Source organism: Monopterus albus, unplaced genomic scaffold (genome assembly GCF_001952655.1).
Source record: "Monopterus albus unplaced genomic scaffold, M_albus_1.0 scaffold36.1, whole genome shotgun sequence".
Lineage (NCBI taxonomy): Eukaryota > Metazoa > Chordata > Actinopteri > Synbranchiformes > Synbranchidae > Monopterus > Monopterus albus.
The window spans coordinates 543,511-571,285 of NW_018127916.1; the positions used below are offsets into that span (position 1 = coordinate 543,511).

At 38.5% G+C, this 27,775-nt stretch overlaps 1 protein-coding gene across 1 annotated transcript; it reads left to right on the plus strand.

The window, feature by feature from the left end:
* On the plus strand, positions 1-27,762 carry cfap20dc (CFAP20 domain containing). Its single transcript, XM_020597941.1, has 17 exons — positions 1-717; positions 826-915; positions 1,742-1,835; positions 1,929-2,001; positions 3,072-3,186; positions 3,343-3,490; positions 3,946-4,092; positions 7,138-7,310; positions 7,423-7,531; positions 8,428-8,520; positions 8,632-8,757; positions 10,307-10,629; positions 15,705-16,079; positions 17,726-17,962; positions 22,381-22,448; positions 26,283-26,377; positions 27,263-27,762. Exons 1-17 carry the CDS (start codon positions 697-699, stop codon positions 27,379-27,381), a joined length of 2,406 nt encoding a protein of 801 aa, XP_020453597.1. The 5' UTR covers positions 1-696; the 3' UTR covers positions 27,382-27,762.
* The last annotated feature ends 13 nt before the right edge of the window (positions 27,763-27,775 follow it).

A 27,775-nucleotide genomic window follows, 5' to 3' on the forward strand; every position in this document is an offset into this window, starting at 1 on the left:
ACAGCGGCCCTCGACGACTGGAACTGGCCACCCCTGGACTGTAGTCGAACTATTTTTGTGCAAATGACAGCAAAATTTGAATCTTGAAAATAAAATAAAATAAATGCATCAGCAAAAACCCAGACAAGCCAAAGTAGAACAAAGCCCCACACTACTTTCAATAGGCTACTGATGTATGGCAATAAATCGTCCAAAGGAGGTTGCGGTGTTATCAGTTTAAATTAGAGCTACAGAAAGTCTCAATGGACTACCACCTAGAGAGGCTGGGTCACGTGACCAGATAGTTACCTGCCTACCTTATGTTTCATTTAACACAGCACACTATACAGTAATTCGACTTTTTGTCATGGACTGGGCTACGACGGACATACATATCACAGTGCAACTTCAGTGAGAAAATTCTACTTTCCCAGGCATTTTGTCGTCCGTTTACCGCAGCGTTCTGGTTCAGGCAGCGGTTTCATCGCTGGGTTGCCAAAGCGTCAAGTAACCATGGAGACATATCTTAGCTGGCTGGTGTTACACAACTCATACATTAGCTTCCATTTTATTTACTTGTTCTAAAAGATAAAGCAGCTTACTTTGCCTTTCACTCAAACGCTTGAAGCGCTTTGGGGCAATGTAACAGCCAGAATATTTATGTATGTAGGTTAAACACACAGGTCAAATATTTATTCGACCGTTACCTGACGTAAAATGTTCAAGAATAATTATCAGGTAAGTTTCTTTGAGCCCAACTTAGTAGGTAGCGTTAGGCCTAAAACCCTGCGTGATGTAAATAGCACGTTACTCACATTTTAAGTGAGAATAAATTGTTTCTCGCAGGGCGGAGCTGTGGTTGAGATCTTCAGTGGACAGGGAAAAGACCCTGTAGCAAAATGGAAACTTTGCGGGGGCCCTTCGGCCATTCATAAGGTGAGTTTTTAGAGCGCTAGCTGGCCAATTCAGCTAACCTCGCAGAAATATCTAAAATTAGACACGTTCATATCTATTTTAGAATTTAAGGATATCATAAAGAATGTGGTAAAGGAGACATGTTTTTCTTGAGAGTTCATTGTTTTTATCTTCTGAATGGAGTTTTTGTATATTGTGTTGTATGTGCTGAATTTTAATATGATGTAAATTTATATGGCTGCCATCTTGGCCAGGTCTCCCTTGAAAAAGAGATCTTGATTTCAGTGGAACTTCCTGGTAAAATAAAGGTTAAATAAATACAAATAAAATAAGCCAGTGTGTAGCCTACAGGGTCTGGATTGACAGTAACAAATGTAAAGTAATATACACAAGTCAATGTCATACACTTTATAAGGTCAGAATGATTACCATAGAGCTGAATTATTATTTTACCAAGGCAACTTTAAAGCAAGTCTATATAGTAACTTTAGGCTATGTTATAGAGGTGCTCACCAGTTCATAATCACAGCCTGCCATCAGATGTTTACATTTTGGGATGCTTGTATACAAACTCTAGGAAAGCTTAGTTGTGAAATGTCAAAATCAATTTTATTCCCAGAGAGGGTTGACAGCAAATATTACTTTTCTGTGCTAACTTTGTTGTAGATACTGTACTAAGGAATACTGCTAACTCTACACTTTCTACAGCTCTTGCAGACAGTGGACTTTTTCAAGTTATAATATAGTTTGACTTTCCAACTCAGACCTCATCAAGAGCAGTCACACTACAGGCACACAGCACTGGTCATACTTCACAAGGCCTGTTTTGTATCATTTCTGACCTTAGGAGTATAATAAAGAAGTCAAAGGATTTGTTTATTGCCTGGAGGGAAGCAGCCAGACAGTCAAGATGCAAATGCCAGAGAATGGGAAAATGTCTCGTAAGTTATGAACATGCTGTACTTACACCCATTTGTAAAGTTTCTTTTGCTTATGTCCATTTGCTAATAGTAATTCATTTTACTTTTTCTTAGTTGGACTTCTCCAAAGATTTCTGGTTCTTCAAGTGAATATTCCTCAGTGCAAAGACTTTTCTCTTGAACTTGTGTAAGTACAGGGGTCAGGTCTTTTCAGATGCTTTTTATATATCTTAAAGATGGCAGCTCATCTTGAGAAACATTTGTGGAAGTGTGCTCTGCTGTGGCTCTCAATAAATTTTTAACTTTATCGCTAATAAAATGGGGACTTACAAGATCATATCTTTAATGGAGTAAATTAGCATTTTCTTACACAAGAGAATATTAAATATTGTAATATACAGAAAAAAAGTGATGAATCATGGTGGATTCCTTACAGACCACTGAAAAAATTTGTAGAAGACAGGTTGTGTACATCTAGTAGGAAACCTCTTGAGCCAACTGGAGTGTCTCATTGCAGCAATGACTGTTATGTAATAACCACTTATTTTTAAGATGTTGTTAATTTGCTGTAGATAATGCTTTTTTTCTTGCCATCCACAATTAAATTCTACAAGATTATATATACATTCATTCATTCATTCATTCATTTTCTACCGCTTAGTCCCCTGAACGGGGTCACGGGTGGGGCCGGAGCCAATCCCGGCCGGCAATCGGGCGATTATATATACATAAATAAACAAAATATATACCATGTAGTCAGCTTTTAATGCTACCCATGTATTTAGTCAGTGACAGAAAAATGTCATTCTGTGGTTTGCCAGGGTTATTAATTTGATATTTAAAGTGTATATGAAGTGTTTATTGTACTCAGAACCCAGTGAGTTTACTTGGCAAATTCACTTTATTCCAGGAACAGGCTGTGGTATACAATACTGTTACTCCTGTTTAGATTTTAAGTATTGCAGCCATATAAAGTAGAAAATCTAACCAGGCTGTTGAAGTTTAAATAGTTTCTTAGGATAAAGTTTCTGACATTATCATTTTAAGGATCTTGGGAAATATGATTGCCACAATTTTTTTCCCATTGGATTGTGTCATGACAGCTGATTTCACAGCACTAGATTAAATACTTAAACACCTCTAAGAGCTTACCTTTGAGACCAGTGAAGCTCATGGCTTTCTCTGGTCAGGACTGCTTAGTGACACCACTGATGCTGGTGATAATTTATGTTCTGTTCTGATGTCTGTTATTAACAGAATAACTGATTCAGAGCACCTGAAAAGAAGACTTCACTTATCAACAGTGCATAAAGAGCTGTCTGCCACACTTCTGCATGCAAAGATACCTTTTGTGGAATTGAAACGCAATATTGTGAGTATCTAACTCATGTTTGACCTGTTGTTTTAGTATTTTATGTTTTCACCAATGTGTGTGTTATCACTAGTGTTCATATTTCATAGTAGTTTCTGAGCTTTGTCTCTAAAGGAGCCTTCTAACTACAAAATTGTATTGTTTTTATTGTCTCAGTGGTCCACTTTGTGCATCGATCTTGTATCATTCACTGCTGAACTGTTCAAGGGATTTTTGACACTGGATGGCATCACTTTGTTTGCTACCTGTAAAGTCCGCAGAATCTTCACCATGAAAACTGAGCCTACAGGAATGTCAGATGACGGTAATGCACATGGTCACACCTTAAGCAAATCATGTTTTATCAACTTATCTTAAAGTCCCCTCCATGAGTAACCAGTGAAGAGATGTAACAGCTAAGCACTGCGGTCTTCACTTTGAATAGGTTTGTTGTGAGTCTTGTGAGTTCATATTAAATTGTGTGTACAGTAAAGTGTGCAGAGAGTGAGAGAGACAGGCAGATGGCTGTTTTCTGTGGTAGCTGGCTGAAAGCTCAGTGGTGGTTTTTGTTTAATTCAGATAGAGCTCAGCAGTGCCAACAGATACAGTCAGTGCTGGTTGCTCAGTGCACACCTACACTACCTGCCAGTAGAGATGGCTTGTCATTTCGTATTTGTCAGCCGATCAAAGTGTTACCATTGTTATGTGATGTGATGATAATTTGTTTTTGGTTTATTCTATGATTGAGATTAATGTGAGATTTTTCTCATTAAAATCTAGATATGTTTTTCAGTGGAGCTGGTCTTATGGACTTGATCCCGCGCAGCTGCCAATTCCCTCCAGATGTAAACCACATAATAGTGATGGTGAACATGGAAAATTTGCGGAAGGCGGATACGAGGAATAATCTGGTGAACTCTGACTGTGGTAGGTAAGATAAAATCATAGGATTCTGAATTGATTAAACAAAAATGGAAAAACAAGTGTAATACATTTCATGTTACACAGAAACATTTTACTTTAGGTAACAAAGTAAACAACTTGCATTATATGAGGAAAAAGTGGAACCCTGTTGTTCATTCTTTTGGGACTGTTTTTATGGTTTGGACTAGGCCCCTTATTTCCAGCGAGGGAAAAATCTTATTTCTGCAGAATATAATGAAATTTTAGATAATAGTGTGCTTCCAGCGTTATAATTACTGTTTGGGGAAGGCCCTTTCTAGTTTTAAAAATGACAAATCCCTCTTCCACGAACCAAGGTCTGTAAAGAAATTACTTTCCAACTATGGTGTGAAACCCTGACCTCAACCCCAACACATTCTGGATTACTTGGAATTAAGCCAGGCCTTAACATCCAACACTAGTGACCAGCTCACTAATGCGCTTGTGGCCGAATGGGAGCAAATGCCTGCAGCAAGGTTCCAAAATCTCCTGGAAAGCCTTCCCACATGACTAGAGGCTGTTATAGCAACAGATTAATACACATGGATTTGAAATTCAATGTTTGAGAAATACATACAAGTGTATTATTCAGGAGTCCACATTCTTTGTTTAGGTGTTGAGATAGCTTTGGTCATTTAGTGTATGTTTCCCTAATGAATCACGCGAATTGTTGTTCTTATGACAGGAATACTGAAAGTGTGAATTTATATGTTTTGAATACAAGTACCAACCACAATCTACCCACAAAGCAGCTCATATACATAGAAGAATACAGAGAAGCATCATGGTTCAGAGGTGGTTGCACGGAGAGAAATTGTTTTCTACGAAGAGTCTGTGATGATAATCGATTTGTTTTCCTCATATGAAATTCCTGTGATCTTCATTTTTATGTTCATTTGCACCTCACCTGTACTCAGAAAGCTGCAATTATCTACTCATATAAGAAGGCATGCACCACTAATCCAGTTCCGCCGCCTCTGTGGCCTTTTTTATCAGTGCTTATTTATTTGTTCTGACAGCTGTCTAAGTCATGTTGAGCCAACCAGTAATGCCCATAGAAGAGAGCAGGAACCACACTCAAGAAATAGCTTTTCATAATTAGCATCTGCATTATTATCATAACATTCCTAATCATAATTAAAAAGATTGCTATTAAAGTAGGCATCTAATTTGACTTTAACAAGGCTGCTTGGTGAATATTGGTGCTTCAGTACCCAATCTGTCAGAAACTGTTAAAAGTAAGCTACTACAGGTTTTGTCATGGAGCAACAAACAAGCCCCAATTATCTCATTCATGCACCAAGGACATTCTGTGTTTCTCAAGGTCACTGAATTTTCATAGGTCAGAATCTTTATCTTTTTGTTTGTTTGTTTGTTTATCAACTAGTAGGGGTGTGATGAGATCTCATGATATCAAAAAGCGATTATTAAAGTGATATTTATCATCAAGGTGAAAAGATGTCTTGCAATATCAGTACATAACAGAACCAGAGCAGCAGCCAGCATGACGGAGTGTGGTGCTGAAATAAGCATAGAAGATGCCCCCGTAACTTTTTATGTTCAATATGTAGAAAGGAGTTCAGTTAGAAGGTCACACACAGCTTCATTTAGAAGTTAGAAGCTCATGCATAGTCCACGCACAGTTATAAAGTCTGAAGAGACTCATATGAAATCATACAGGAGAGAAGCCAGTCAGTTGAGTTTGTGGCAAAACCTTTTACAGTGCTTGCATATTGTTGTCTTTTACTGCACATGATAATTCATAATCCAAAAGCAGAACTGAAGTTACACGATGATTAGTTAAAATATTTCAAAATGGACCTGCTTTCTTTTGCATTTTCGGACTTTCAATCAAACAAAAGACTATTTTTCCAGTCATATATTTCATCATCGAAGATTTCTTAAAAATTTTATTAAAATATTGTCTTCTGTGGTGTATCATCTCATCTCGTGAGCTAAATGTGTTGTCACACCCCTATCAACTAGCTATCATGTATTTAATTTTATTATTATTGTTACCACATTCTTGTATTCGCTATTTCAGATTTAAATCTTGTCAATACTGTGAGTACTGAGGACTGGAAGTGTCTGTTCTCTGCTCTGATGAGGATTAGACAGAAAGTGTGTTTTGCTGTTAACATCAGTGGATGTGGTCCTAACGAGCCCTGGCACAGATACAGCAGGGTCAGGTCATGGCTGACATCATGATTCGCATTGCAGCCCATTATTTTCACATGATGATATGGAACAGATTGATAGATTAAAGAAAAACATCAACTCAGTCAGCTCAGCAGTAAAGTCTAATTTGTTATCATCCATTTATTTTCTTTGTGTGTAGAATATATGACGTGATCAATAGGGTCTAATTCAAAGTAGTACTGCAGTTTACAGATTTGTGTGTAAAATGTTATTACTGAGCTGACACGAGCACTTGTACTGCATGTTGTTCAGCTCATCTTTTTGGCAGCTGTACTTGAGATAAACACAGCACAGCAAGTTTTCTCTCTGACTGGTTATGTTTTCAACATAGTGTAACATCTCAAAAACATACTTGAGTACATATTGCATTAAAAAGGAATCTCTTTAAAAAAAAGTTTCTATTCACAGTAAAAAAGTGACTTTGAAATGGCTTTGCATCTAGTGTGACAGCAGTCTCTCACTGAGCAAAAAATGCCGGCCTGATCCCCTCACACTGCATCATGTATGCACGCTTCATCATGCATTTTTCATCTGTGTGAACTATGTGACTTTTGTAAATCTGAAGCAGAACCTTTTGTAGCTGCAGTGGCTACTTGATCATTAGTATGACTGACAGTAGATTAAGGAAATAGCTTTAAAATTGCAGCCCTACTTTCCCTAAGGTTTCCCAAGTTCAGGGATTAATGATGTTGTACCATAAATCAAGCATACACTGAGTTTATTATTCACAATATGTATCAGCACAAGATGCAAAAACATTCCTAAAAGAAAATCATATCCAAAACAACAGAGATCAATAACGGTCAATTAATAATGGGAGTTTCTTTGCAGTTCCTGATCGGTCTGCCTCTGCCAGATTAACCGGTTATCGACAAACCAGGCCCCTGGGTGTTTTACACTCAGCCTCAGGCTCCAGGGCTTCAGGACTAGCTCCTCAGGCTGGAAGAAAAGGCAGTGCAGCCTCAGATGGAATGGATAGAAGTGCACTCTTCATCTCCAATATGGTAATCACATAAATCCTATAATAACTTATATACTGTATAAATCCCTTTGAATGATTTGGAACATCATATGTTGTCTTTGAGCAAGTTTTTCTTCTTTTGCTCTGCTGTGCAGGGGTCCTCATCCATTAGAATGAACCAGAAGGTTTATGCAGAAAGTCAGAGCGTTGGTAACCTAAGCGAGAATTTATCACATGGAGAACAATTGCACGCTTTTGAAAGGGGTAAATTTGGCATTAATCCCTAATATGTTTTGTCTAGTGTGCATGGTTTCTACACCTAAACACGACCTGTTCATCCTTCTGTTGTATCACTAAATCATTTTTTTCACTCGGTTCATTCTTCATTATTTGGTTTCTTTGTATATTTACTTACACAGCAAATATACTGCACATATCTGAGTTCCCATTGTTGTTTGGTCCTGCATGGGTTTGCCATGCACACTCTCTTCTGGCTATACAGGCAATATATGGTAGTTGCTGCTTGCTCTTGACCCAGGTAAATCGCAGCTAACATGGAAGTACCTAACAGGAGAAGAAAGTTAAGTTATAGTAAAAGTCAGTCTTTGTCCAAAAATAGAGTCAGTAATAAGTAAACAGTCAGTGAAGGCAAATAATTCCAAAATTGGAGGTGCCAGGGAGACATGCAGTATATGAGGCGCATACAACTATTTGGAAAAGGGGGTATGATACTGACCTGTGTGAGTAATTACAGCTCTTCTTGGCCTTAAGAGTGCACATGCGTATTCTTTTAAGTACTGTACATTGGTAAAAGCATTACATACTGGCTAACAAACCAGCCAAATAAGAGTCCAGCTCTTACAGAGTGCAATCCAATTAATAACAGCTTTTACAGTTTGTAATACACTGTGCTTTTAGCATGAATGAATGTAAAAATGGATTATTAAAATTCCTTAATTCAGCTGAACATAATGTAGCTTGATATATTCTCTCAGCACTGAATGGATGTAAGAAACTCAGTTACTGAAATGCCATCAATAATGGGAATTTTCACGGTGCATAAACAGTTCACAGATATGCTTCTGGCAAGCTTTAATAACATTATTGTGTGACTATTTTGCTTTAGAAAGCTTTTCTAATGTTGAAAATACTGTATGTAGGAACACCTGGCAGTTTACAGCCCCATCCCCCAAAAGACACACTGTTTGACAAGCAGTCATCAAAGAGGTTACGGGTCCTCAGTGCAGTAACAGGTAAGCTGTGTGCACCTCGTATTACAGTATTGTGTGTGTGCTGGAATAGAAGGTTGGCAAGGTTTAGTACAGTATGTTAAAGTGTATAATTCTGGTTAAAATCCCATTCAGATGCTGCTCCTGGTGACCACAAAAAGAGTAATAAAACCAAAGAGAAGAGCACCCCTCTGTCCAGTAGGCAAGAGAGCAGGCAGCAGCCGCTGACCCTAACAGAAAAGATAAAGCACCTAACAGCAGGTAAGACACACATCTGCTGCAAATTGAGAGAGTTCAGCACAGAGGGAGGCAGCAGCAGGAAGGCATGTACACTCTCAGACTGAATAATGGTTAGAAATGTGTAAAAAAAACAAAACAGCTTGCAATAGGAACACAAGACAAAAGAGCAAGACAAAAGAGAGTAATATGCATATTGATGTCTTCTTTGCATGGTCTCATTTTACCAAGTAGCTCTTTTATACTTGAGAAAAATATCTATTCTGACTCTTAATTTATAAATTAGATCACTTCAAAATATTGCATGAATTTTAATGAGCCTCATTCTATACTGAATATGCTATTACATTTGTTCCCCTTTTTAATTTTGCATAACCTGCATCAAGTCTATCTGCAGCATTTTTGTCAAAGTGCCCCTGCTTCGACCCTCTTCACCACCACTACCATACATAGACCTACACTGTGCTCACAAAATGAATACACATGCTCTGAATGCTAATTTTTGGCTGTCTGTGGAGATTCTCAGAAGCTTCTCCAATAAAAGGTGAAACGTCTTCAAGAACCTCAAGCAAGTCCAGTTGCCAACTTTAGCACTTTGGCTACTCATTTATGGATGTAGTAAGCTCCTCTGCTGTGTCCCTGCCCACACATGGAAAGAAGTTAGTTCATTAATGGTAATGTGGCCTATTAAATAAAAGTCAGAGGGACATCTCCTGGGCCCAGAGTTGGCCACACAGCGGGCAGTTAGAGAAAATCATTATACTGTTGAGAGGTTCAAATGTGCTTCACTCATTCTGATAGAGGTGCCTCTTACTATGATCTTAGACATATCATGGAGTTTGAGGATTCAGTGTTTCGTGAGTGCATACATGAACGGATGCAATTTTCATTTAAGCTTTTAAAAAAATGCGTTTAACCCTTTGGATGTATTCAGGAAGATAGCGTTGATATTGCAATGCTGCTGTATGTTTTTACTTTAACAAAAACTGTAAACCAAAACACTAAAGCAGGAAAGAAGCCATATTTGCTTAGGTGTATTAGTTAGATTGTTATGTGTATTCGGACAGAGCCGTCATTTCATGAGTGACAGTGAGCAGTGGACTATTGTTATGACTGATTATGTTGTTTATATTGTTATATTCTCATTAAGGTATTAGCATAGCAGGGCTATTAACAGAACCTACAAAAATGTCAGTGCAGGAGAAATTGATTTTCACTTTTGGCAAGTGCTGAAATTCATTACAATCTCACATAGTGTTATCATGAATTTTATGTGCTTATAATGAAATGGAGTTATAATGACATCACCCACATGTTGAAAACATAAAAAAAAAAAGATTTATTACTCACTGTAATTAAACTCCTCCAATTATTCTTTACTCAGTCTTTGTGGCTAACTCCTCCATGTGTATTCTGAGAGAGCTATTCATGAATTATAGAATTTGTAAACTCAAACCCCGAAACGCTATTATTTTATAACACTGATGTGCAGCCAGTTTTAATGAGAGAATTTACACATGCGTAAGTTCAAACTGTCATTTCTATATGTTTGTTCTATAATCTTTTATTATAGACGATCATAGCTTTAGTCCTGCAAAGAAAAGTTCCAGTGCAGCTCCCACATCAGCAGAGTCCTTCTCCTGCTCGATCCGGCCAGGTTTGTCTTCTGACCTGCAGGTCTGGAGCAGCTGGGAGAGTAATGAGGGGTCTGAGCCCCAGCTCACTCTGCGAGAGGAGGTGTTCACTTTTTCATCCCAGCCTCATTCACCCAAACGAGGGCAAGGCCAAGGTGACCAGGAGAAGATGGAAATGGGAGATAACCAGGTTCAGAGCAAAAGCGGGAGGCGATATGAGGCCCAACTTGAAGATGACTTTATTGGGAGTGAAAGTGATGAGGTACAGTTTGGTCTGGGGGTGTGGGACACAAAGTCTCTGTAATTTAAATGCACACACATCTTATGGTCTGTTTATTAGCTCAAATGTATGCTAATGACCGTTTGAATTATCAAATTAGTTGCATTACATCACATGTACTACTAGTTTTGACATATGCCAGATTTAAAAAATGGTTCCATTATAGTCAATTTTATAGGTGTATTCTGATTTTTCTGATCTCGTTTAATCTCAGTTCTTCAGCAATGTAGTACAGTATGTTTAATCTTCATAGGTCAGTGAGCTTATTTATCATCAGATGATTTGCTCATTTAGCCTTAATACATTTTTGACATTCAGGCAACGTATTGTATGTTAAATGTTTGATAGTGCATTTTAATGTACTGATAATATCCCGATACTGCATTCCTGTATGATGATGTTAAGGTACCAAGCGTAGACAATGTGCATCTGTGTGAGTAGTATACTGTATATATAGATTTACTATAATGGAGTTAAGCACGAGACAGTCTTCTCTACATGCCAGTAAATGTTTTGTCATCAGTAATGCAGGGCTTTTCTCAAGGCTCACTACTCTCCAGTTTCATCATGTTCATGTGTACTGTATGTGTACCGTAGTACTCAAACAGGGTAATTTGGTTAGAAAAACAGTATAAAACAAGCTTGTTTCCAGGAGTATGTTTATGGTGACCTTTGTAAACTGCAGGTATGGTCTTTGTCATGTAAAGGCTCTATCCAGAGTTGACGCAGAGTTGACATTTTTCTTTAGATTTTGCATTTCTTGTTGATTTGGAGAATAGTTTTATATTTTTATTCAGCTCTGTTTAAAGTGCGTAACCTTTACAGTTTTGTTGTCTGTTGTTTACAATGTGTACAAGCCAAAATAGCTTTTCATTAGCTTATTATCAGCAACACACTACTCCCAAAAAACAAACAAAAACAATAAAGGCAGAGACCAGCACAAGTGCAGTAGTTGCTTTTGGCAAGGTTGGGCAAAATTACATGAGACACTCATGAACACACATAAATATTTACACAAACATACACACAAGTCATGAGTGAGGTGTGTGTCTCATTAAAATAGATGTATCTCTCCTTATATGCAGTTATATCACTATGTAGCTCTTTTAAATGGAGACCTTAAACAATGCCTTGATCATAATCCTTTCCAAACTCTTTCAAAAGTAACAAACATTCACGCACAACAGAAACGAACATCTTGCCTGCCTTGTCTGACATGCAACCACTTACATGTCTTTTACTTGTAGCTGGACACATGCTCTGTTGCCACGACAATGCCTGCAGTTACATAGTTGTCAGTTAATTTCTTTTTCTGCCTTCATGTGAAAAAACTCTAGGGAATTTTAGGGAATGTCCACTGCTGTTCTGGAATATTAATTGATACGGCAGCAACTATACTGTAGTGCTGAGTTTAAGAGGTAATGCATGCACAAAAAGTTAGCTTACAGAATTTCACAATGAAATAACACTGTAAGTGTGTGTGAAGGGGATGACTAAAGGAGCGCTTATTCAAATTAACATGTTAAAATCAGCTGCCATCACTCCATATGAACTAGGGTTAGAGGGTGATAAAAAGAAGCATGGAATTTCATTCTGCGAGAGCAGAGTAAGCAATTTCATCCAGTGCAGTGCACTGTATTTCGACACTACCCGTAGAAGGAAGGACATTTTTATGTTTTCTGGCTTCCCACCTGCAACGTTTCTGAGATGGTCATTTTTAAAATGACTGTTCTTCAGAGGTGGAAATGGGAAACACACTTGTTTGTAATAGCTGAAGAAAACTCCCTTTTTTCCCCAAAAATGACATGAATGTCTATTCCCTTTAAAGATAATATTTTAGATAACCACAACTTTTTCAAGTATCAAGTATACTGCAGCAGGCTTGGATATGGCCAAGTGTTTTTCTGTGATAGTTTTTTTATGATGGCTGATGGAGCAGGTCTACTGTATGTGTGGTGGAGCACAAAACTGCAAACTGCATATTGCCACAGACGCGCTGAAAACAGACTGTACTGTAGGATGCCTGGAGCTATTGTAAGAACAGCTTCCTATTGGAGGAAGATGAATGACATCAGCTGAGAAAGCTCATTTAAATTATGATGTGTTTTTTTTTTCAAACTTTACTGCACAATTTCTTTAAAGTATTCAATTTGACTTTGATCAGTGCTGCTGACTACTGTTTCCTCAGTAAAACAGGTTGCTAATGATATTTCTCACTGGCTATGGTTTAACCACCGTCTCAGTTCTGTTGCTAGCCTGAGAAACACATACCCACTTTAAAGTAATAGGACATGGTTTGAATAAATATAGCATTTCAAAGTTTTCCTGATATAGTCAGCACTAGCTTGTTACTATTGACTAAGGATGACCTGGCCCTGCCAGTGTGGCGGTACAGAGATAGTAGTACTGAGTATTACCAAAACCAGTTTTATTGGAGGAATTTAAATTAGTTTTATTGAAATAATGATGAATATTCATTTACAATTCCATCTGTATAGCAATTCTGGATGAGTCAGGTTTGTTGCAGATTATTCTAGGAATGAACACTGCTCTTCTAAAAGATATTCCCTCATGGTCAAGAGGTGTTCATTTGGGTTGAGATCTGGTGACTGCAAAGGCCAGAACATATGATTCACATCACTTTCATACTCATCAAACCATTCAGTGACCCCATGTGCCCTATGCCAAAATGTTCTGTAAGTTGTAGCAGAAAAATCAGTCATATATAAAAGTTATGCTCCCTAAGCACTGAAGTTAATATTGAGTGCTGGGTGTAGAGAATGTTTATCTAAGCAGATTTGTGCCAGCTACCAGATGGGACAAAGAAAAATTCTCATGTATGGGTTAAGGAAACCACAAAGCATTACACATCCAAGATGAATTAAAGTTCTTCAGCTAGTTTTTATATAGATTGAGGAATTAACATGATTTTTGGTGTTAAATGTCTTCTTTCAGAAAAGTGTGTGCATATGTCCACTAAATAGGCTTTATCTGACAAAAACACAATGCAAACCTGAGTGTCCAAAAGCTCCACTAGTGGCTGTACCTCTGCTCACACTTAGCTTGAACAAAGTGGTTTAAACAGACCATCCTCGTAGAACCCCACATTGTCACTAGTAGGGATAGTAAACGCTCAAATAGATGTATGTCTGATTTATGACAGTTCCTAAACTTTAACAGCTATAAGCCCTAGGTTGTTAACAAAGCCTATTCAGCCACCCTGGCTATAGTGAAAAACCAGCCTGTGGTTGTTATTGTATTGTGGTCATCTAAATCAGGCCAATCATCTGGCACTGATTGGCCTGCCTGATTTAGATTTTATGCTGCACATTTCTTAGCTTGGAGCAATATCATCTTTCTAGGTGTTGCATCAGTGTTCATGCAGGTTTTCTGAGCTAATGCTTGTTCTTAAACAGAAATATTAAAGCAAACAAAGCAATGCACGTTGAGCATATCAACTGTTGTGAAACACTTTAGATACAGTGGACAAATGTGTCATGCTTTCCGGGAAATGCAGTTATGTTAATGTTTTAATAACTGTACATTAATACAGAACACTTCAACGCATACTAAAATAATAGTCAAACAACATAAGCACAGGCTGACGCACACATTTATACACACATTCTGCAAACCCACACGCTCACAGTCACACCGGTAAGGCCTTTCAATAATACATATAGTTCATTCTTTATTGACTTGCACTTGATAAAGCATAGAAAAAAAAGAGAAAACAAATAACATATGGAGCAGGTGAGATAAAATCCTCAAAGGGCTTATGATAACGTTTCACCCCAAAACAAAGCTCAGAAATGAAGAAAACACTGCAAAAAGAGGCAGCAAAGAGAAGAAATAGAGAGAGACAAGGTCCTTTAGCAGTAAGGGAAGCTTCACACTCTTAGAGTCAAGAAAAAACATCTTTATTATGAATGTACTGCACTATATGCTGGCAGTCTGGGTGTGAGGATTCGAACACCTCACTTCAGTGGAATGCAGAGTTTGTCTCTCCCAGTATAAATCAAATTTGATATGTAATTGGCAAGGTAAGATATAATGAAGTATTAATATTGGTTTAATTTCAGTTTTTAAAGTACCTGTTTAGATGTTTAAAAATATTAACAATAAAAATATTACTTCACCTCAAACATATAGTTTAAATTTGAAACACTTGTGTAGACTTGATAAGTGCAGCTTTCTCTTTGGTGGACGATGGCTGCTGTAGTCAGCTTTGATTCACAACAGTCACAGTGGGTTCTTGCTGTGACCCAGTTTCACATGGTGAAAGAAAAAAATATCAAAACATCCACAGAAACTTTGTCGCATCTTGAGCATAATCACTTCTGCTCTGTCCACACATACAGTACTGTATGTATGGCATACACAGCCTAGCCAGTTTGTCGCTAGCTGGTTACATCTACACTTGCTTAAATTTATGTGGGATGGTCATTTGATTTGTGCGTACGCTGAGTGACAGAATTGGTTTTTGCTGCATGAGGTTTTTGAAAAGTTTCTGTGTTTTGATACGTTTTTCTCCGCTGTGAAACTGTGTCATAATTGGAATCCGCTGTTGTAAATCCATCTGCTTTCCTCAGTAAAAGGAGTATGTGACAAAACTTTTCAGTCACATATATTTGAAGTCTAATTCAAAACTTTGGTTTTCAGTGGCGTATTCCTTCATGTGCAGTGTGTTATGTACTGTAACCTGGAGACAAATTTTGAACTACATTACTGTGTGTTAACTTTGAATCTGAAGGTGGTAAAGATTAGCAGACTAAAGGAAAATGTCACTGGCCTTTTTAGACACGAGGTTAATTTAAAGCTGAGCCACCAACACCTCGTCAGTCGCGGTGCCTGTCTGCAATCTCATTATCATGTTTCATTAAGCACACTTCAGTCTAAAGGGCAGAAGACAACATTAAAGAATATTGCAGTGAACACTGAAAATATTAGAAAATGTCTACCTTACAGTATCCTATTCGTAGGTCATGACTAATAACCCTTTTTATAGAGTCATTTTAAGGGAATCTTTATTTACTTAGTGTTTGTATTTTTTTCAGGATAAGAGCTACATCACCTTCCAGCATTACAAAAATAGTGTTGAGTCCAACCCTGCCACTCCCAGAACTCCTGATCCAACTTTAAATGCGCATCTTGAAGACCATGTTGAATTTCATAACACGGACCAGACATTACCGGAAGATTCCGGTCAAGATACCACAGATGTGCAGTCTTTAGCCAATGAGAGAACTCAACAGGCTGGGATGGTCCCCACACGCTGCCTCTCACCGAGTGCGACATCCAGCAAACAGGAACACCAGTGTGCACCTCATAGATCAAACTCAGTGAACCAGGATTTGGTTGGGAACGGCAGTGTATCACTTTCTAGGAGACTCCTGCAAGAAGTCAGACTAGATGACTTCCCACAGCACAAGGTATTGCTTACAAATTTAATGGCCATCATCCCTCATCCAGAGCAATATAGCTGTATATGTTTTTTGGTGAAACAGAAGCAAGCATATATATAAAAGACTATTATTTTGAGGTTCCACCTCACAATTAATTGAATAGTTGTTGATTGGCCATCAACAACTTGCAACATGCTTCATTGTTCATTATTTATTAGCTTGCAATGTGCTTATTATTTATTACACAGATGTCACACTTATCCATCCAAAAGCCAACTTGAATACTTTTTAACATTTTAATTGTAAGAATTACATAATTGGGGAAAAGAACAAATGCTAGAAAATATATTAAAATGTTTTACTTAAGCGTGTTTATGTGAAAAATATTGCACTAGTGTTATAAATATGTTTTATTTACCAATGAAACAATATACAGTACAATTTTTAGTTTGCATTTTTGTATAATATGAAAAAGTCATTAATAAGAAAATGTCATTAACTTTGCAGCTCAGAGCTGTAGCCAACTCTGGAGCTTTTAAAATTCTTTAAAGAAATTGTTTTCATTTTATGGCCAATTTTGTGGCTGAATCTGAGCCATTCTCCACAATCCCTGCAGACAACCATTTTCATCAGAAAGCTTTGATAAACCCACTGTACACTATTTTAGACAGACATCAGCCTCAACCAAAGATCCAGATATATTTGTTGGTGGAGACCATAACAAAATTTATTTAAAAGAGAGAGAGAGAGACTGAATGTTTTAATTTTGTCTTACGCCAGAATTGACTGATGCAACATGGCTAGTGAACATTAGCTTGATTAAATTTTGTTTTAACATTCTTGTTCAGGGTCTTGAGTAGATGGGTTTGGCTCAGTTCTTGTGATTTACAGTTAGAATTTAGTTGGGATGTGCAGAGTAGGTTTCTGAGGCCTAGTGTAACTTATTAAAAGCTCTGATGGCATTCTGTTTAGCTGTCTCTCTTTGACCATACTAATGTGTGATCAGTGTTAATATGGTCAGCTAATGGTGAAACTGGCAAAAAGGTATGTAATGCCTCGGTGGCAAGGATTTGACAATTACGTGTTACAAATTGAGGTAGGTCCCTGCTCCGGTTAAAAAAAGATGTCGAATCAGAGGATAGTCAACTGAAGCGATCACAAGGCCTGAGGGGAGATCTGTCACTGGGCTATTACTTCCTACATTTACACAACTTACTGCTGAGACATATCCCAGCATCCTTCATCAGTGCAGCTCCTGACTGCTGATTTGTGCCAACTTCAGCAGGCAGCGTGCAGTGAAGGCTTTGACTGAAAGGTTGTCAAAAAAATATGACAAGGCGTTTGTTTCCCCTCCCTGCAGTCCCGGTTTGTTGACTGCCATTGATTCAGCAGCAGGGTAACACCAAGGTTGCTTGCACTCAGACAAATCAAGTTAGCATAGTACTCTCCTAAATCAATAGATCCATTGTTAGAAAATGTTTCCACATATGGGCAAAAAATGGCTTATGTCCAGCACTGCCTTGAGCCCTTTTTGGGGTTGGTGTCTGTTATTTTAAGATTTACACTACACAAAACATTGTATTAACTTTGTGGATTGAGTGCGTATGTGTGACTGTAAGTGCAATGCACAAATAAATTAAGTACTATTTAATTTTATGGTGATAATTTTAAAGGATGAAGATGAGACACTGAAGTCTTTCGATTGCAGTCACTCTGACTTGCACCTACTTGGCAGTCTACGGATGCATAGGGATGATGATGAGGAGCTCCAAATGCTGGCGAGTCTCAGAAGAGAGCAAGAGGAAGATGAGTGTAGAGCCGCAGGCCTCAGTGCATCTCAGATCCACCAGTGTAATGTCAGCATCAGCATGAGCAGTGATGACACCTCAACTTGGACCCATATCTCCATGGTCTGTACTGTCATACTCTGCAAATACTTATCTTTTATTGTTGATTTTTCATTAATAAGCAACACACATGCAGGTGATCTATGAATTACAATCATTCCTAGGTTGTCACTCTCCTATCTCCCACCTTGAATAATTTTTGTGACCCCAGCTGATCCTCACCCTTGCTACTTTCCATTTCAAGCACCCAACTTATGCCACCATGAAGTTTCTCCTGTGTGTTTTCTGCATGATAAAAGATTATGGAGATGGAAACATATTAATCGGCCTCTTACAGATTTTAAAAACACACTGGCATAATATTCACAGTTCTGCCACTGACTAAAAATAATTTAGGTCATTTGAACTCATACCCAGAAGTCTTTGGAATTCAAAGATAGTATAGTGTGCTCTTGGCTGCCGGAGGTCATTTAGATCTATGGTCTATTAGCATAAGCACATTGAATATATGAAGAGAGAACACTGCCCTGACTGGCTCTACTGGGTCCGCTGTAAGATCTCAAGTGAATATAGTTTTTGCAGATGCTCGAGATATAGGCCTGGGTCTGTTACCATTTTTGTACATGCAGGTATGTGTTAATATATTGAGATTCCAGTATAAGACAATGAATAGTGGTATTACCATAGGGATCATCATTTCATGGCTTCTTTTTTGAGGACACAGTGATGTGGTCACCAATAAAAGCATATATTTTCAGACCCTGGAGTAGAACCTGAATAGTTTTGCACAGGGATGGGATTGATCAGACCCTGAAATTATGTTTTTTCAATCAGTTGCCATGCTTTACATTTCTAAATGCATATGACAACAGCACCACCAACAGCATAATAAGAAAATGCCAATATAGATAGAGAAAGAGAAAGGAAAAATATTGACTATAACACACAGTTTTGAAAGACAAATATAGTTATGTTCACATTGTAAAAAAATCAACTTGTAAATATCTGTCCAAGAAACAAGAGGTCATTATAGGACCTACGAACAGAATAGTTACTGAATTTTCTGTCATTTCAAGCCCGGATCCTGCGATTCGAGTGGTCCTCATTGTTGTCAGTTACAATGATGCAACTACTGCTGTCAGCCCAGATGTGACTTCATTCCCAGGCCATTATATTCTGTACTTCAGTTACTGGTTGAACACAAAATTGACCAAATTGTATATTGTATGATGTTGTGAAAACAGATTTCAGGTATGTGGTCCTAAATTACATATTTTCTCTGGGGGCACATCTGTAGTAAGGACTGTCATATCAGGGATCATGTTTTTTTTTTTTTAACATGTTGAAGCACAATCACTGAATACAGCTACAGATGGTAATGAGCAATACAAGGTAGAAAACACAAAAAAATATTTTATAGTATAGTTTACTCATTCTCTTTTGGATTGAACAGTGATTGTTGATTACTTCACAGTGTCAGAAAGTACTCCAGAGGAAATGAGACACTGGAACACTGTTGAGCCTTCTCAGTGTCGTGTCGCCCAATTCAACAAAACACCAGTTAGTGAGAGGGTGCCCACCTGATGACACTGTAGATTTGCCTTTACTCCCACACAGAACTTGTATTGGTGTTAGTGATAATATAACTACAGACTCACTGGAATGTTAGACAATCTTGGTAGAACAGTGTCAGTGGTTGGACAACTGAGCAGACCCGGCTCTCAGAGGTGACTGCCATTACAAGCCAGTTGGACCAGCCACTGCTAAACCTGAGCAAATACAATGCAGATGCTGTGTGTCAAGCTACATATCTGCTCTTTACTTGGGTGATGATGGGGTTCAGGGATGCTTTGTTCAGGGTCGATTAGGTCTGGAAAATGGTGTTGCTTATCGTGGGGCTCTTAAGATTTATGATGGCATGGCCTGACACCCCCTCTTTGGGGCTAAATAATGGATAAACATCATTTAACCCATATACTGAGCTTCCATATGAATGCTCTCCCATTCTATGGCACATTTAATTGTGTATTATTGACTGTAAGCTATCAAATGGTTGTAACGGTAGGATAATTTTTTTAAGTTACCACCATATCATTCTTATCAATAAGATGGCGGTGCGGAGAGCTAAATAGAGTATTAAAAACTTTGAAGGTAATTCCAGAAGCTGCCATTCACCTTGAAACTGAAAGATGGTGACATGATTCCTCTGTTCTTCAGAACTAAAGATAGGCAAAAACATTCTAGTGCGGTTTCACTTGATTACAAATGTATAAAATCCATTTCTGAAAGCAAGCTTATTTTACTTAGGTGTGCAAAACTGAGAGAAAATATTTCTTAAACTCAAAGGAAGATACCAGTGTTAGAAAATGAAATAATATTTGGAGGAAAGTAGTGAAAGGTCTGAGACTAACTAATGTAAGACTGCTGGGGCAGTTGTGCAGTCGGGGTAAACAATAGGAATTGCATACACATATGGCATACACAGATGAAAACGTAGGAAAACAGCCAGTGGAGTGGAGCTGATCCACCAGCCATCACCTGGAAACTGCCTTGGTAAATAAGGCAGTAAGATGGATGTTAAAAAGACATATCTGGCAGCAGCACTGTTTGGCTGAACATCTTTGCCAAACAGGTGAGTGCAGTTCAGAAATGCTCTGCAGTGCAAATGTTTTGAGCCAAAGATTTCTGCTGAGCTTTATGTCTCCATGACAGAGGGCAGGCAAAAAGCCAGGAGGCAATGTCGAACTGTGACAATTTGATCCAGTGTGCAGAGTTGAGAAGCCAGACTTAACCATACCCGGCGCATAGCAACCTCTCAGCAAACACCTATCCTGGGTTGCTTTTGTAAAGCTGTACAACAGATACTGTTTCAGGCAAGTTATCAGACTGCCTGCAGCTACAGGCGGTCAGCGCTGCTGTAAGTGCTGTACTTATGTTAGTAGCAGATGTGCTCCTAATGCTTTTAGACCTAAGCATTCCATTTGAAAGTATGGTTCATGCAAGTTTAAATGACCATGTGAGGCACTGGGTCTAATATTACAAATAGAGTACAGAGATGGTTCAACTCCTACCTCCCTAAAAGAATTTTCTCCATCACCCCACAGGTAACTCATCATCATCAGTACATATTACCTGCAGAATTCCACAGGGTACAATTTTAGGTCCGGTGTTATTTTTAGAGAGGATTACATAAAGAAGCCACTGGAGCACACAGATAAATAAAATTTACTTAAGCTATGCGAGGACTATAGCTTCAACATGGCTGCTTCTTCATCAAAGTCATGCAGCATTATGGGCTTTAAACAGGCACTAGACTTAAATAGCCTCCTGAGGCCATAATATGGTATTTATATTTGACAAGATAGAGAGGGTAATGCACCTGGGTTTCATGCAGCTGAATATTATAATACAGAAAGAGAAACCATTGTTATCTTCTACCTTTCTATGTCAGTTAGAAGTCTCCTATACTCACGATTAAGAAACAGTGTAGCTATTAGTGTTAAAAGCCCTCAATCAAAAACACAGCTCTTATCTTTTTTCCCTACCATGGTTACAGTACATCAAAATCTCTGGACAGATTTTTACAGATCCTTGGTCTTGGTTGTTAAATAAATAGAAACAGAATGTACATTTTCATATGCATCTGTGTACCAGTTTTAAGGATGTGGCATGTTATGCAGTGGTAATAAAATGCAAGTACACTGTAGCAGATGCAGCTGCCTTTACCACACTTCATCTGTTCATGTGACAAAATGCCCTGCGATTCTTTATCTGCCAAAAAATACACTGATTCCGATGGGAGACAACCATAATATGTCAAGCAGTCAACCTTTAATGGTAGTCTGATGGTGGTGAACACAACAAACTGTATTACTGGCCTTGTGTGAATGACACAAGTCATTCTGAACCCAGAAACATCATCCTCTTGATGTCCTGTGAGTGTGCATCTCATTTTTTTTTTGCCCTAATAGAGGTATACATTGAATGGAAATAACAATATAATAATACATTTCTGAAACATTTTGCAAGTACTTTAGTTATGAGTTATTTGGTGACGTTTTAACAAGATTCATTCATTCATTCATTCATTTTCTACCGCTTAGTCCCTGAACGGGGTCACGGGTGGGGCCGGAGCCAATCCCGGCCGGCAATCGGGCGAAGGCGGGGTACACCCTGGACAGGTCGCCAATCCATCGCAGGGCTAACACATAGACGAACAACCACACATACACGCACGCACTCCTATGGGCAATTTAGAGACACCAATCAACCTAAGCTGCATGTCTTTGGTCAGTGGGAGGAAGCCGGAGCACCCGGAGAGAACCCACGCAAGCACGGGGAGAACATGCAAACTCCACACAGAAAGGTCCCAGGTGGGGCCCGAACCCGGAACCTTCTCGCTGTGAGGCAACGGCGCTAACCACTGTGCCACCGTGCTGCCCCGTTTAACAAGATCTTTTGTTTTTTTACCCCGATTACAGTTTCAGCCAGCTAATCAGGGGCACCACTATCAGAATGAAATGAACCCTCTCCTACACTCAAACCCCAGGTAAGCAAGCATGTGTCACAGACAGTTTACTAAGTTCCAGTTGTAAATTTATCATAAAATTGACATCACAAACAAGACAAAGTTGAAGTCAGAGAGTAGGAAAAAAACTACATTTTATGTTTCGCACATTCTTCTGTATTGTTCTTAAAATTACAATTGCAAGCCACATTGTTGTATGGATGTTTTGCTTAACAAAAATGTCTTTAACTGTATTTCTATTTGGCAGATGTACATAAAACATGCCTTAAAATTCATAATCAGATGGTAACTCATGACTGCAGTATTAAGGCTAAATGTCAGCCATCAGTCTGTACAGACTGGGGCTTATCCTACTCATAGATGAGGACAAATAAACTGAGAGTGCCAGACTGTAGTTTTTTCTCCCTTAACTGCTGTTATGTTCACACATGCTAATTATTTTTCACTTATTGTAGTCAGATTCCTCACTAGCAAAATGTTATGGCACTTTTTATCCTGGCAATAGATAATTAATGTTAGACATCAATGTCTTGGTTCAGGATTTTTTTTAAAATCAAAAAGTGAGGGTTAGACTTACCATTTAGCACTGACAGCCATACAGGGAGAAAGTCATCACTGATGAGGCAAACACCAGTGTCTGCACAGAGGAAGCCTCAGTATTCGTAATACAACACAGCTACAAGACATGTTCCGCCTTGTTTTGCCTGCCTGCAGGTTAAATCAGAGTAAAACTAAATTTCTAACCTCGAAAAGAAAATAACACATTGATGAATGAGGTTATGTTACTGGAGGAGGCTAAATAATTTACAGCTTCTCTTTTCGATATTTGTGAAAGCGTGTCCAAAGTCGACTTCAGGCACACTTCAACATTCAAAGCTAAGAAGAACACACACATTATGCAACAGAAAATGTAGGAAGCCACCAAATGAAGTAGAAGTTGAGTAAAGTGAGAGAAAGTGGGAACATTCAAAAAGTAGGTTACAGCACTACATCCAAAAACATTCTTTGACAATATCACCGATTGTTATGTACCAATAAAAGAATAGGAGTTTGGTGGGCTTCATAGGAGTCAAGGAAAGATGAAATAAAAAATATGTTCAGCGCATCCCTCACTGACATTTAACTCCAATCAGTTTTTTTAGTGTTCCTGAGAGGGAAAATAGCTCAGAGTTCTTACTTACTTGAGGCAGCTGTAATATGTTGATTTAGGAGACAAGGTAAAAGATACTCTCTCCTGAAATATCTTCAGTATTATCTTTAATAATACAGTATCGCAGATCAACACTGTGAGCACAGTGCTGTATATAGTCCAGTCTCTCTGACTGCATTTTGGGCACTGTCTAACGCTGTATCATGACTATATATCCATATTAAGACCTGACCATGGCAGTGTACGGAAAAATCCAGTTCTCCTCGGAGGGCGCACACCCCACACAACTCCACTGCACACTAACGCAGAACAGTGTCTCTGCACATATTCGTCTCTTTGCGGGTGTACACAACCATGTGGTGTGTTACAAAAGAAAACAAAGGGATTGCATCAATGTTCCACTGCTCAAATTATGCAACCACCTCCTCTGTAACACTTTGATTTATTGATGAAAAGCAACGTAGCCTGGTGTGAACATATGTAGAGACCCATGTATTTGAATAAGCAAAACCAATTTTTGCTTTTTTGGGTTAGAGTTTAGTGTTAACATGTCTATGGGATTTTTAAGTAGTCAGCTGGGTTGGGCTGTTTGATTGAATGTCCACTGAAATGAATATTGCTATTGACAGACACCTCACACACACTCCCCGGCTTGTCTGACAGCTCTGCAGCATCCGCAGCTGTACTTCTGAAATTAGACTTCGAAGCAAGCCTTGATTTACATATTGAAGAGCAGCTGCACAGGATTTGTCGTTGTTTTCTTTCTTTACTTTTAGGAATTGCATTCTGAAATGCCATACAGTGAATTATATCTTGGTGGTTTTTGAGTATCCTGGCACTACTGCAAGGCTTTCTCGCAGTTTTCTTGACAGCTAAAATGCCACTGATGCTGTGCTTGATGTTGCCAAGCCTTTCATAACATTTTTAACATGTGATGCTTGTGTCTGCCTTTGGCTGGCATACCAAATGAAACCATGAATAAGGCTCTCAGAGACCTTGAGTAGCAGTTCAGTTGTTTTACCATAAAGACTATTGTGAACTTCAGCTCAGTTGCCAAGGAGTAAAACAAACCTATACTGTTTCATTGGTAGATATTTGGAAAGCTTAATTTCAATATACTTCATGGCTGTGCAGAAGCTACTCAAATTGCTCAAACTAAATCAAACTCATTTATTCCCTTTATCACAGGTTCTTCCATATCTGGATTATAATGAGTTGAAAATCTAAGAATTTAATCACTTTTACTAAGTCCCACTTAGCAATTTGAAGTCTAATTTGCAGCTCTATAGCAGAAGCCCTTGTCCTTGAAAATTACTTCCATTAACTTTTGTGCTATGTCCCTGCCTATCACACAGTCAATGGGGTGTTAGGGGAAGGGAAGGGAGGTGGAGGTGGTGGAGGTGGGGGGTGACTGCCTTTGTTAGCGAAATCACAGCCTTAACAGAGATAATGCACTAGATCATTTTAAAGGCATAAGGTTAGAAGATATTCTTAACTCATGCCTAAATGCATAAAAAGATGTGATGAAAATTAATTGGCCCGTTTGTAAGTGTTAAAGTTTGCATTGCTTTTTAATTTTTTTTTTAAACTATGGTAAAAATAGTGCTTTGACATGTACAGCATGTAGGCGTATCTCAGCTGTTATTCAGTTGAAAGCTGTGAATCTTGCCATGCTGTTTCATAAATCTATTATGATATTGTTTATTTACCATACTGTCAAACAGTCTTTTAAGGTCAGACTGTCTTTAATTTTTGCTTTGCTCGTGCAGTTAATTTCTGATACTACATCACTAATGGTACCTATGTTATTATAGTATTTACTGTAAATTGACAAGGAACATTAATTGGCACCCATTAAAACCAACAACCTATTAAGTCTACAACAGTAAAGTTAATTAGAGAAGATGCTAGAAATCTAAATCTTTTTAATGTCACCAGCTGAATGTGGCACTAACATGGCAAGATTTTGTCAATAGTGCATGTGCTTAGTGCACATCCTGTAGTGTGGCGGCGAATGGAGTGTGTTTTCAGAGAGAGTGACTGCCATCATTGCCATTCTTGATGGCGAGATGAACACTTGAATTGCCTGCTATCAGTTGAATATTGTGCAGAAGAAGATGATAGTTCCTTATTAAATATGCTGTGCTGAGCTCTTTTGAGATGTTATGTCCAGAGGCAAAAGATGTAAAAGGATAATTGCACAACTGATGTATAGTCTTAAATGAGTATGAATTCTGTTTAGCAAATGAATCTTGCAGTGCTTCCATGTACTTCATCTTGTGGCATTTTTACTCCATACTAAAGGAAACATGTAATTAATATCCTGGAAATGACTGATGTATATTTGTAGCCTCAGTGCATCTCGACAGCATGAATAAACTCAATTAGAGAGGAGGGAAGTCCTGCTCTCCCAGACACGGGCGAGGTTAAGACCTCTACTCTGGGCCAGAATGTGGACACTTGGGAGTCACAGCTTGAGTGTGACTCTAATAAATATTCCTTCAGGTAAAACTGTGGCTGAGAGGGTGTGCAGGAGAAGTGGCTCAAGGACAATGAGAGCTTAGATGGGCTTCTGAGAGCACACAGTCATGGGATTTCATTGTTAAAGTGTCATATAGACAATCTGATATGCTGGGTACAGTAGTAGAATGGTGACTGTAATGATGTGTTGTCATGACTGTGTGCCTTAATGGTCTTTTCCCTAGGGAGTGGATGGACGTCCTCAGCCCTCCTATCTTGCCTCCCAGCCAGCAGAGAAGGTCAGGCAACACATGGGACAATCGGGAAAATCTAGTTCAAGGTACAGTAGCCTTCATTTGAGTCTCTTTTTGCCTCCAGATAGCCTTTTATGTCCTTTGAAGTCAGGGAGGTGGCAAACAGTCCAATGAGTTAACATTAACCACACTAAGTGCACAAATGTGTACAACTAATAGAAACATTCACTGGTGTCGGGTGTTACGTTGCCGCCGCAGACCTCACATAGCATGGTGGGAAAGCATGTGAAACTCTATCTAATTAAGGGAAAAACCCAGGAGAGTCGAGCTCTCTGTCCTCCACATAACTCCACAGGTCAAAAGAGACAGGCTCATTACAGGTCTGTACCCCCTAGACATGTCGACAAGGTTAATTGATGAAACCTTTTCGTTTACAACATAATTTTTAAACCTCTTACACAATGTGTCTTATAATTAGTTTTCATTATCGTCGCCCGAGTTCTGATAAGATGAAATGTTCCTCCTGAAGCATTCCATAACCTTTTTAGCATTTAACTGCCTGTCAATTTAACAGCTAAATTCTCATGCTTTAAAGTAGCGGGGATTACAAGGAATCTCTTTACAGCTTCATAATGTGGTACTGGGTCTGGGTCTGTCTTCAGTCTTGATTGATGAGAGAAAGAATGGCAGTGGCAGAGAACTTTTAAATCCACCTGAGTCTGAAGGTCACCTCACAATCCATGTGTCTCATTTTATTCCAGTAACAGCTGACAGAATAGGTCCTTCTTTCATATCTGCCATGGCTGTGCTACTGTACATTGAACATATAATATACATTTATGTTTTTTCCTATGCAAATTCCAAATAATTGAATTACTGTTGCACTGTTACATACTGTACTGTATGTAGGATTGGAATAGTTGCTTGAAAGTCATGCTGAATGTTTTTTTTTCTTTTTGGCATTTTTACAGGAGAGGATGAGTCTGTGAATGAAGAGGAGAATGAGGATGACTATTTGAATTTACTCTATGATCCTTGCCTGAACTGCTACTTCGATCCAAAGACGGGGAAGTACTATGAACTAGCTTGAGTCAAAGCTTCAAGTGAATTCAAATTAATAAATCACAAGTTATTGATCGTGGATGAATGCCTTCAGAATTTTTTTAGGTCTAGCTTTATTGATGAGTGATGAGCATCCCATTCAGAACAACATTTTTATGTTGCTGCATTTGTTTTCGAGACACTGTCAGGAGCTTTGTGTCACCATAAGTGGTGTCATGTTAGTGTGTACGCGAGCGGGACTCGATAAATCAGATACAAGGTTTTTGCGAGGAGTGGAGTTGTTGCCCATTCAGTAGCACATCTGATGGTAAAATGAGGCTTTTCATGACTCTTGGCTATCAAATTAATATGTAAGCTTTTTGAAAGAACATCCTGGAGCTTATTTTTATAAGATTTCTAAACTTGGGTTAGTATTACAATAT